The sequence below is a fragment of the Oryx dammah genome, unplaced genomic scaffold (assembly GCF_014754425.2).
Source record: "Oryx dammah isolate SB20612 unplaced genomic scaffold, SCBI_Odam_1.1 HiC_scaffold_10, whole genome shotgun sequence".
NCBI lineage: Eukaryota > Metazoa > Chordata > Mammalia > Artiodactyla > Bovidae > Oryx > Oryx dammah.
The window spans coordinates 46919111-46932240 of NW_024070194.1; the positions used below are offsets into that span (position 1 = coordinate 46919111).

Sequence of the window (13130 nt, forward strand, 5' to 3'; positions counted from 1 at the left end):
ACAGAAAGAACGAACTCCTCTTCCATGACTAATTGCTCACCGAGGTAGGTTCCACTGCTGATACCACCATATTCAGCATCTTCTGGATGGAGTGTAAGAGCAGACAGAACGAAAGCCAAGAAACAAAGCACAACAGTTAGAAGCCCAGCCACAGATGCAAAAAATCAATCACTTCAAACAATCATAAAGCACAGCAAAGAACAGCCCTCACAATGCTACTCTTAAACATAAAACATTTTGTTTTATATTTAAGTTTACAGTAACATTTTGAAACATCATGCAATTCTTTTTTCACACTTCTTTGGAAGTGCCTTAATTGCAGTTCCAAGAACATTTTGACAGACTTGTCTGATACATTTACATTTTATCAATCAAGAAAATTATACCACTTGATCCCCAAAGTAAATTTATTTTTGTAAATCAGGCTCTTTGAGAATATGTAAAATATAGCACTTATTTTGGCTCACTGGAGTAGACAGAAAGGTTAAAATGAAGACACAGCCCTTCTTTTGATAAAAAAAAAATGAACAGATGAAAACATTTTAAAATAAACAATATGCTATTAATTATTGCCAGGAATTAAACAAATACTGGGTTATGCAAATCTTAAATTTTTAAGTAGTGGGGTCCTAATTATTTTAGGCTTCTCATCTTTACACAAATATACTTATAAGACTAACAGCACAAACTGTGCAGAAATTAAATAGTTAAGAAGACACTCCCCACATCCTTAGGTAATAATAAGTCTGTCAGTAGATATGAATAGCACTGTTTTCTTCATTTATCTTTATTTGAGACTATTACAGATAAAAGTAATGTACTACATTAGAATACTATGTATACTGCTGCTTTATGAAGCAAAAAAATAAGTGTACATTTCTTTCTAAAACAAAGTCCAACCATGACTGCGGGTACTATAATGTCAAGATGAAAGTTAGGATGTACAATTATCTTTTAAATATAAACTGCTTACTATGGTCGATTTAATCCTCTACATATGTGCACTAAACAAAATTACTAGACTATGCAGGGAAACTTGTATACATGTACCTTTAATTTCCTCTGAGAAGCACAAAAAAAGAAAAGGAGGAAATGATTAAATGTGCAGAAAATACAATTAAAGTAGGACGATACTGCACCCAAGGGACAAAAAAAAAAAAAAAAAAATCCACCTACCACTCTCAACTGTCTCCTCATCTTAGAAAAGCCAAAGGGAAAAAACAAATGTATTTTAAATATTTCAAAATAATTAGTCAATGAATAAAATAGAATAGAATAGAATCTGAAAAACTACATTTTAGACTACACTGTAGTTATGGTCTAAAAATAATGTATACACTTAAGCAGTAAAAACACAAAAGTCTTCATATAGTTTATTAAACACCCAAAAGGGAAAATAACTGGAAAAAACCATCAGCATTTCTTAAAAATACCTTCTATAAGGGGATTATATTAATTTTCATGGCATAGTTCTATTTCTAAACTATTTAGAACTAAGGATATTTCATGATGAAAATAGTAAAAAGAAGTAAACATTTTCGAAGCAACAAATTTTGCCCTTAAAGTGTCTATGTATCCTGTAAATGTAACAATATCCTGACAACTGTTGTCAACTTATTATACATATGAAATGAGTCAGACAGAACCCTTTATTTTTATTCTGTCTATATTACATGATGAAAAGTATTTTAAGAAGTAATCTGAACTAATTCTTAAGTTACTAATAAGAAGGCATTATGAGTTAGGTTTGACCTAGGAGACTCCTCTTCAGTTAATGGAGGAGAGAGAACTGGATATTTAACAGAAGAACACTGTAACCACAAGTCAAGGCAGGAGATGTTTTGCTACCTGACCTTAGTGAGTGAACAGGACCAATCAGAATAGCTCTCTGCTCGTTTCTCTCTTCACAGGACAGCACAGAAGCCAAAGAAAATACTTTGGAGAAAGTGTGCACAACATCTTATTTTTACTTTTCAAATACCCATGGGTCTTCAAACTGCGTTAGCTTTAGTGGGACAGTCAATTGCCAAGATGACAAGCAAATTATTACTATTCAGGTTCATAGTATGAGTCACTCAAGTTGTGAGTTTATTTATCCTCATTTCTTAGGAGTTCTGAAATACCAAGTGCATCTAAAACAAACGATTAGAAAACAAACAATGAAGGGATGTGACACGGGATAGCCAAGCCCAACATCGAAGTAGAAATCAAAACAGGTCATGTTAAAGACTGATCAATCTGTGATCTCAGACATTTCTGCTATAAAGCATTAATAGATTGTTAAACAGAGTGTACTTTGTGATAATACACAATAAGATAGACTGAATATTGCATTCTTGATTAAAGACTCCACATTACATAAATCAGATGATAAAAAGCCATGTCTCTCTCACACACACACAAATTAAAACACACACACACAAATTAAAACACCAAGTCCATCCACATAAAAATAAAATCTGTAACTTAAAATATATGCAGCATATGTACATTTCATATTCTAATGAAAAGTGAAAGTGAAAGTGAAGTCGCTCAGTCGTGTCCAACTCTTTGCGACCCCGTGGACGATAAGCCCACCAGGCTCCTCAGTCCATGGGATTCTCCAGGCAAGAATACTGGAGCGGGTTGCCATTTCCTTCTCCAGGGGATCTTCCCGACCCAGGAATCGAACCCAGGTCTCCCACATTACAGGCAGATGCTTTAACCTCTGAGCCACCAGGGAAACCCGTAATAAGAGGTCCTAAATATGCTGTATAAAATCTCAAAAGAACATTTCCTCCTTGCAATTCTAAAGTAGGAAGAGATGGTATCTTTAGCATGCTATAACATACACGTAAATATCCAACAGCAAGTATCATGCTTAATAGAACCCAGTAGAAAAAGCAAAAAGGAAAAGGTGGATCTCAGAAGAGAGCTGGGGTAAGCTGCAGGACTCTTGCTTCAGTTAGGCACTGCTGGATGCACATCAAACACATAACGTTACATAATTCTCCAACAACCCGATGAGGCTGGAAGTATTATCCCCATTTTACAAATGGGAAATCAGAGGTAGAGAGGGATAAGGCACTCATAAGTGGCACAACTGGGATGTGGACCCATGCAGTCCAATTCCAGAGTCTGAGTTTTGAATTACCATGCAATCACACCAAAAGTAACTTTTTAATACCTGGAGCTTCGAACTAGGAAACGTAAGTCAAGGGAAAGGTCCCTGGAAAGAACAGATTTCTGTCAAGTTTCCTGACTACCTCCCTCCACCCTCTACTGCTGCAGCCTCCTGCCCACCCAGAATCCTCAGCCTCATAGGTGTCTGCCTGCCAGGGGAGCCAGGGAAGGGCCTTCTCCTCTCCCAGCCGCAGCAAGAGTCCACTCTACATCACTGAGCACCGACATGCAGGATGCAACAATTATAAAAAGCACAGCAGAGAGACAGACCAAGGTCACAATGAGAGAGAGCAATGTCCTCAGAGGAAGGAAAAGCACTGCATCCCTGGCAGGATGGACTTGTTGCTGGAGGTTACCAGAGTGGGACCCATCAGATGCTCCTGACAAGTGGAGAAACTGTGTCTGTATTGATGGGATATTCTCTGGGGCAGAGTTAGGCCCTGCTCTAGAAACTGCTTTCTCAGACCACTCACCCCTCACTGTAATCTCCTCTAAAGGCTGCACGGATCCATGACCACAGAGCAGACCTCTAGCCACTGGTCAACTCTCTTACCTGTATGAACCAGGGTCCCAGGACGAAGGGCAGAAGACAATATGGTTGAGAATCTCTCACATGGAAAAGCAAACACATACACCCTGACAGTCTTGTCTTTATGTGTGTATTGAGATGAAAACTAAGCAACTACAAGAAAGGTCTTCACCTCAACCATCTCATGATCAGATGTGCAATTTACAACTTCATCTACACCTCTTCTACACAAACTGATCTTTGATATCTCCCAAAAGGCATTGGGGCAAAAAAGTATTTCCCATATTTTTAAAACCTCCTATGTTTCTCTCACACACAGTCCCACCAATATTCAGAAAGTGTGTGACAAAGTATTAGACACACAGACTTAAGAACGTAATCTATTTGTTAATTTCTGAATTAAATGTATGTGTGAAAACAGTAAATAAACATTATCTAAGATGCCAGGAAGAAGGGGCTTACTCAACTTGCAAAGTACTGTTACAACAACCTGTAATGATATATACATATATATCTTATTCTCAAATGCTTGGCCTTCGAGAACACTGGTACCATGTGAATGAATTCACTCTTTTCCTCAATGTTTAAATTTTATTGCTAGTAGACTGTGATCTTCAGTTCACAAAATGTTTATCTTTGAATGAACCTGGTGACTCTATTTCAATGGACACCCTTTGACTGCAGTTAAATGTTTTCTTTTTTACCCACATGATAACAATCAAAATTGGCTAAAACAAATTCTAAAATATTTTGTGTCTCTACCTTCTAATTTTTAAAAAGTCAGTAAGTTGTACAATTTTGTGTTTTTATAACTGGAATTCTATTAAAGCTATTTTGTAAAAGAAAATATTTTCATTAATATTCAATCATCATTATTAGAAATATTCAGGTATTTATACTTTGATAACTAAAAACAAGAAAATAAGCACTGTAAATAAATATCATACTTGAACATTCTGTAGTAAAATAGACTCCATGAATAAGAGTCTTTTCTGAATCCCACACAGACTCAATTTAAATATAAATTACATCGAATTGAAGTTAAGGTTTATGCTACTAAGAAGTAATTCCTAACTTATATACTTACGTTTCAATAGAAAGGGAACAAATAATATTTCAAGTAATCAAAGAAATTCATATTTCCTTTTAGAAGTTAGGTGACATCATATGGCCTTACATATGCAAATGAACTAAAAAAATCAGCTTTGACAGAAGAAACATAGTTCCTTTAAATTATATTGACACAAGTATCGCAAGCTGCCAAGTTGTCTGTCAGGATATCTATCCCTATGTACCCCTTGAGACATAAAATGTGCTGGTACTCAGCCCCAAACACCCTGTGTCCTTCTGGTAACGATCTAAACCCTCATCACAGCAAAAAACACCTGTCAGCTTTCCAGCTCTGTTCTTCTGTCTGTATTATTAACATTCATTATGTGACAGCCTAGCATTAGATGAAGCAGGGAAGGCAAGCAGACAAAATTCTAAATAAACTTCTTTGTTGGAAAGACCTACTGTACGGCACAGGGAACTCCGCTCAATGTTATGTGGCAGACCGGATGGGAGGGGAGTTTGGGGGAGAATGGGTACATGTAGTATATGGATGGCTGAATCCCTTTGCTGTCCACCTGAAACTATCACAACATTGTTAATCAGCTACACTCCAATATAAAATAAAAAGTTAAAAAAACTTCTTTGTGGGATAAGAGGAGGTGGAAGTGGAAGAGGAGGAGATGAGTTGTTACATCAAACTTCTAAGATTCAGGAATGTTTTAGTTTTAAGAGTTCATGTTTTAGTTTTAAAGAATGTGTAAGAAGCAAATTATTTTGTTTGAGGAGCCCATTTTTCTGGATATGTATTAGATATAAGTGGATTCGGAAGGAGAGGACCTATAACTAAGCATCAAGGTTGAATACCACATACACTCAGAATTTTGCATATAAGGATGGCAGTTGTAAAGCCTGAAGAAGTCTTCTAATTTTATTCAGAACAAAACTGATTTACTTTCTTCTGGGTCTAATGGAGCCAGGAACTAGAGTTCTAGCACAAACACAAAGGCAGAGATAACACAACCCTGAGATGCTCCAACCCTTCTTGACTCCTACACTCACACTAACTGAATCCCTATAGTACCAGGGCCGTTACCCACAAACTTTTCCTCCATGCACACTTCAGTTATAAAGTGTACTAAAATAAAGAGTAAAACACTAGTAATGCAAAAGCAATCACTTTGTGGAAAAGTTAACTGGCTAATTTGACATTTTTATACTAGTCATTTTTCTAAATTCCATGCCTTAACCATTATCTTCCTAGGTTTTATGTGCCCTTGTGAAATTTTGTGAAGAAAATTTATATAAACATGAGTTTTTTTCCATAAATTTATAAACACCAAGGTAGATTATGCTTCTTTTAGAAATTTTATATTAAATCAGAAACTTTAAAACTTATTATATGTTATTCAATGTAATTAAATAGAATGATAAAATATATATAGTAGATTTTTTCAATAAAATGAAATATAAAAATAAAAGACTTTATATTAGCTTTCTGCTTTTCTTCATAGTATTATTCTACAATTCAGCAAAGGGCATGAAAACATGAATATTCTACTCCAACAATCTAAGTACCAAAAGTTGAAGTCCAGGAAGTGTTGAGTCAGATGGCTTTTATGAGATTCTGTTACATTAAAAAAAAATCATTTTCAAATACACAGGCTACAAAACAAAAGTGCTTTTAAATGCTTTTAAAAATGTTCAGATCCAGTGCAATGATTTTTGCATAACTTTTGAGTTCAGGGGTTTATGAGACAACATTCAAAGAAATTTCAAATGGAATTTCAATTCTTTGAGAATAAAGACATTGGCTTTCTATTTAATTTTCACAGAAATATAATGCTTCTCTGAACAAGGCTGTATTTACTATATGGTAGTGATTTACTTCAGCTAATATTGAGCAGATTTATTTTTATTTAAAAATAAGGAACCCCTAAATATGAGAACAATGCATCTCTCAGTGAATCAAAATCTAGGTTAAAAAAAAGAGAGACAAGAAGAAAAGGAAAAAAGAGTGAAAGGACCTCCACATTCCATAAAGACAAGTCCTCAGCTCAGATACTAGAGTATTAACATATAAAAGAAATTATGTACATTCAAAGACAAAAAGTCTCCATTATGATTAGTGCTTCTACACACACACACACCCACACCCACACCCACACACCCACACACAAACACACCCCCTCTTACATTCACAAACATTTATATCGAAACCAGAGGGGAGAGCTATTAAAAAGACAACCTCTCTACTTTGTACAGTTCTTTAAGAAAAAAATACATCTATCAAAAATTTTATGTAAGTGAACACTCATAATTATAATCAATTGTACATTTCTACATTGTCTAAAACTCAAGCCAATTTGAGTATGCATTCAGATTTGAGTAGAATCACATATACTTCATTTTCAGGTTACACATATTTTGTCCCACATATATAAGAAGTGTGCAGGCCCTCAAAATTCAAAAGCCCCTCAGAGAGCAAGTCAGGTAGGGGCCTCAAAGCTCCCTTCCTCTGGATGTGCTCCCAGTGAAAATTCATCACGTTGAACAACGCAACACACTCTGGTTAAACTTGAAGCCCTCAGTGTCACAGTCCACGTGGCTGTCTACGATAAGGGTTTCTTCCTTCTGCCCAGACTGAAGAGCAAGAACAAGCAGGCTTTTGCATCAGTGCTCTGCTTGAGGCCTGCTGGTGAGATTTATACTCGACTGCAGTTTGGCTCCTTCTAACATGATTCCTGGGCTCTATGCTCCTACTAACTGACAGACGTAACAGGAGATGTGGAAGCGCAGCGATACCAAAAACAGATGTTGGTGTATAATTCCAGGACCGCTTATTTGCTCATTTCACCTTTTAATGTACAATTTCTATGCTGAAAACAAAGGGCTTTTTTTAAACTCTTAAAATAGCTAGAACCATGAAACAAAGAAGATAAGGCAGGAATTTAAAGATAAGCTGGGGACTTATAAGAGGTGGGAGATGGGAAGTCAAAAGAGGCTGAGAGAAGGGTAGGCTGAAAGAAAAACCACACTGTCTCTTCCAGCAATCCTACATCCTTGTTTTTCTTACTCTTATTTTCTTTTAATCTAGTCTGGTAATAACTCTGAACAGACAGGGTGAAGGTCAGAGCTACTATGATGTCAAAACAAACAAGGAACAAAAGAGAACAAGAACAACTGTTTTAGGCACAAGTGCTTTTGTGCCCAAGAAAATGATGAATTTTTTTTTCCCCTCTAATCTTGACCAAGAATTATCTGAACCAAACCTCTCAGCTTTAGAGAAGTAAGAGATGCATTTTAGGTTACAATATAAAATACCTAAATTCAGAAAACAAAAGGAGTAGCAATCTTTTTTTCTTCCTTAAAGAGTGAGTCATGGGTTTATTATAAACAACCCCAAAGACCCCTTTCTTCAAAAGATTCTCTTTGCCTTTCCCATTATGAATTTCTTACTTGTTGGTTCTTATGAAATGATCCAAAAGTTACCACACATAATAGGACCTCTTATTCTACCACAAACACCTGCTACAATAGTCAAAAATAAACAGCAAGGTTTAAGTTTTCTGCATTCTTATTAACAAACTTACATGATTTCCTGTTGGAAACTTTCAGGGGCTGGACTAATATTTCTGGTCGTCTCAGAGCCAGTCTCCTGGGGAAAAGAAGGTCAATATGCCTATCAATTTTCAGGACAGATCCAAGACTAATATACTACCAAAATACTAAAAGTCTTAAGAAAAAATGGAAAGTTGGAGGAAAAAATGAATACAATGCAATCTACTCAAATTAAGAAATAAATCCTCTAACTTCCAAATTTTTATAAATTCTCCCGACTCTGAAATCACTTTTTTTTCTTCTAGCTTTCACATCAATGCAGTTTCAGATATTAATGTGCTATTTTCCATTTGCTTCATAACAAAAAGTGAATATGACCTGAGACTGTCATGTTATTTTTGGTCATTATTCATACTTCATTAGACAAAACAGAAACCCAAACCTGAGGGATAAAGGCTTCGAAGGCAAGGTTTCAGGGCTTATTTTATCACAACCATGCTGAAATGGTATTTTGCAGGGAACAAAAGGTCAGCTGCAGACAGGCCATGATTCTACGCCAGGAACTCACCTTTCCTGGAAATGCTTAGAGGGAATCAGTCCTGCTCTGGGGTTGGCATCTCCTTCATGCTTTGCTTGCCACCACGTTGCATCATCTTGGCTCATAATCTGAAGAATATCTCCCTTTTTGAAAGAAAGCCCGGCTTCCTTACATGGAATTGCTTTATCCTCATTAGGGTCATAGTCAAAGAGCGCTTTGATAAACATCTAGAAGAGAGTTCCGTTTACGATGAATAAATATAAGAGTAAATGTGAAATGGCCAGTATTCTTCTAACTCTGATTTATTTAAAAAACAGAATATTAAGGTCAACTTGCTGAGACAAAGAAGATATGTATTGAGTGGAAAAACATCAGTCCCTCCTGGGGGGAAAGAAAAAGGATTTCTAAGGAATGATTACCTTGCCTTCCTTCGACGGTGTCTCTTCTTTGATGCTGGGTATAATCTTAAACGTTATTGCACCCTGAGACTGAGCCTGTTATCAGAGGAAAGAAAGTGTTATAAGAAAACCTCAGGAACCAAAGAAAAAGGAACTAAAATAGGTAGAAAATGAAATAATTCTGAAAATTTACAAGCTTGGGATTTTCTACTCTTAGATAAAACAAACCAAGGAAACTATTTTTGTAGAAATTCCTGTAATGTGAGAAAGTGCTAAAGTTTGTCAAATAAGTTAAAAAACATTAACCACTAAATCCACTTTTACCTCCTGTGCACTTTAAAAATGCCGGTGAATATATTACCATCCATGTTACTTCAAAATAGAAACAGAGAATGTGCACAGTGTCTTACACAGACGGGATTAAATGCAAAGAACAGACTGCGTGTGAGGCTCAGACCTTCACATCCAAGGATCTCATTTTCAGGGACAAAATACCTACAACTGTCAGTAATGTGATTATAAATACATGACTCAATGAGTTGCAAGGTTCATCAGAAAAATAATGAAGAACACTCATCTCTATAAGATTCTGGTTAGTAAGTAAAGTACCAAATGATATAGATTAATTAAAAGATGAAAAGATTATCTAATTTAATGAAAACAAGCAACAATACCCACAATTCTTTGCTGACTACCTCACACAATGGTAGGTAACAAGGACCTACTGTCTAACACAGGGAACTCTGCTCAATATTCTATAATAACCTGTATCAGAAAAGAATCTAATATGTGTGTATGTTACTCAATCACTTTGCTGTACATCTGAAACTGGCATGACACTGTAAATCAACTATACTTCAGAAAAAAAAATTTTTAAGAGTAGGTCTTCCTTTAACACACTCTTATACCATTCTTTCCCTTCTTTTAGCATTTGTCATAACCAGATCTATATAATTACTTATACAATTATTTCTGAATGTCTGTTGAAGAAATCGCTTCCAAGTTTTACTGATCAAACTAGTTATGTTTCGAGTGAACATGAGAGGTATTGAAAGTGTTAGTCACTCAGTTGTGTCCAACTCCGCGACCCCAGGCTCCTCTGTCTATGGAACTCCTGAGGCAAGAATCCCGGAGTTGCCATTCTCTTCTTCAGGGGATGGAAGCTGGGTCTCCTTCATTGCAGGTGGACTCTGCCTTCTGAGTCATCAGGGAAGCCTCATGTCTGTACCCCCACTAAATTGTAAGCTCTGTGAAAGCTCTAAATATCTGGTACATATTTAAGAGGAATGAAAGATGGAAGAAAAGAGGAAAAGGTGGAGACAGGAAGGGAGGGAGAGAAGAAGATGGACCTCTCTGCGGCTCACCATCAGCAAGTGCTGTAACCAGGACACCGTTTGGTTAAAAAGGCCCCGACTAGTACGGTCTGTCAATTTCCATGGTGTGAATACTCCCACCATAGCCAATTTTAATGTATCAGCATAAAGTCACTGAAAGCCAAGATGGGGAAAGCTGCACAGAGTCAGCCTTTTTTTCACTTTTTAAAATTTTTATTAGAGTATAGGTGATTTACAATATTGTTAGTTTCCGCTGTACGGCAAAGTGAATCAGTTATACATATACCTATTCGTTTTTTTAGATTCTTTTCCCATATAGGTCATTACAGAGTATTGAGTAGAGTGCCCTTTGGTCTCCAGTAGGCCCTTATTAGTTATCTATTTTATACATAGCAGTGCGTATATATGTCAATCTCAACCTCCCAATTTATCCCTCTCTCATCACCCCCTGGGAACCATAAATTTGTTTTTCACCTCTGGGACTCTGTTTCTGTTTTGTAAACAAATTCATTTTTTTAGAGAATAGAATCAGTTTTTGTCAGCATATGGAAGCAACTCTAGTGCAGCTTAGACACTCAGGTAAAATGGAGTTTAACAGCATAAATATCAGAATTTCATAAAGGAGTGATTTCAAAATGATAATATGGTTGCTATTGCTTATCATAAAAGTAACTCACTAATCTTACTAAGAATACTGAAAGAAAGTAGAAAGCAAGCAAGTCTTCTCAATAATCCCTTCCCATTCGTCTAGTTTGTGCAGGTGTTTTAATTTATGCAAAGCCCTTACCACAGTATCACTAAGGACTCAATCAGTGTAAGCAATCACTAGTACTATTGTTATTACTAAATCATAAGGTCTATCAGCCAGTGTGAACACTTCACAATAATCACTTGGATGAACAATTATTCAATCAGTGAAACCTTCTTAATAGTTTCTAGATATTTTTAAACTATCTTGTTTATACACATTTGCCAAATTATTTCCTTAGGGTTAACTTGCAACAGTTGAATTTCTTGTAAATGCTTTTGTGTTTGTGTGTGTGTGTGTGTGTGTGTGAGACCATGCTGCATGGCATGTGGGATCTTTGTTTCCTGACCATGAACTGAACCCACGCTCCCTGCAGTGGAAATGCAGAGTCTTAATCACTGAACTGCCAGGGAAGTCAATAGCTGAATTTCTTATTAAAGAGTACACAGATTTAGAGTGGATAGTTTCAGATAGCCATCTCAAAAGATTCTATTAGCTTATCCTACCAAACAAAAGCATATAAACATTATTTCCTTGTAATCTGGCTAACTCTAGGCATTATCAAGCTTTTAAATAACCACCAGTCCAATATTTTTCAGACATCATGTTTTTTGGTCATTTTTGTCTGTACATATGCTTTGCTATTCTATAACTGCTTGTTTCTTAATGGTTGTTAAGAACTCTCATGTACATTACAACATGAGCCTTCAAACATATAATTTGAAAATATTTTGCCTATAACCTCATTTGTCTTTTAAACTTTATGTACAGCATCTTTTCCTGTAGAAAAAATTTTCAGTTCTAATCATTACATCTATTTGAATTTCACATCAAGGTCAGAAATTTTTTCTTGGCCTTTTGGCTAAGATCAAGTGTAGTATGGGGGCTTCTCAGGTGGCACAGTAGTAAAAAAAAAAAAAAAAAAAGAAAGAAAGAAAGTAAGTAGTAAAGAATCTGCCTGCCAATGCAGGAAACACATGATGCAGTTTCAATCCCTGGGTTGGGAAGATCTCCCTGGAATAGATGGCAACCTGCTCCAGTATTCTTGCCTGAAAAATTCTTCAGAGGAGCTGGTGGGCTATATAGTACATGGGCTCACAAAGAGTCAGACATGACAGAGCACAGTGGTCTTTTTAAAAACTTAATTTGGGGGAATCTAGTTTTGTGTGAGTTGTACAATAAGGACTATTTTTCTAACTGAATAATTAATTAATCCAATACCATTTATGAAACAATCTCACTCCTTTCACACTCATTTAAAATGCTCTCTTAATCGTTTACTAAATTTTCATATACACTGAGGTCTGTTTTGAGATACCAAGACTCTTGACAGGTTAATAATATGTTTTTATACGTAACAGGGATAATCTCTATTTTGTCCTTATAAATAAACAAATGAATTTGAGAACTTATATTGCCAAGGCCTATAGTAGTTTCATTCTATTTTAGACTTAAGACATCTAAGTTAGTTTCACTACTTTATATACCTGGAAAATATAGGCCCCAGAGATAAATGTATCACTGGCAATGTGTATTAAAGACCTAATTTGGGACGGGTCCTGTCAAACTCCTGACCTACAGGAGCTCGTTGAATCTTTGAAAGCTCCAGTGAGAGATTTACTTCTTATTCTCATTTCGTAGATGAATACAGGGAAGCAATAAAAAGATGAAGGTATTTTCCAAGGGATTAAGTTAATAGAGTCAGGATCCAAATCCTGGATTGCCGAATCCAAATCCTGTGTTCATTACCAGGTCTGAAACACAGCGATTCAATTTCATTTTCATGGCAATTTTAAAATAAATTTTCAGC

At 36.0% G+C, this 13130-nt stretch overlaps 1 protein-coding gene across 1 annotated transcript in view; it reads right to left on the bottom strand.

Annotated features, from left to right (window-relative positions):
• Positions 1–13130, bottom strand: part of MPP7 (membrane palmitoylated protein 7) — a 226725-nt gene that overhangs the window by 49598 nt on the left and 163997 nt on the right. The window contains exons 9-11 of the mRNA XM_040248020.1: positions 9260–9334; positions 8871–9067; positions 8335–8399 (exon numbers count right to left, since the gene is read on the bottom strand). Of these exons, the coding sequence (XP_040103954.1) occupies positions 8335–8399; positions 8871–9067; positions 9260–9334 (337 nt within the window). The remainder of the gene's footprint in view (positions 1–8334; positions 8400–8870; positions 9068–9259; positions 9335–13130) is intronic.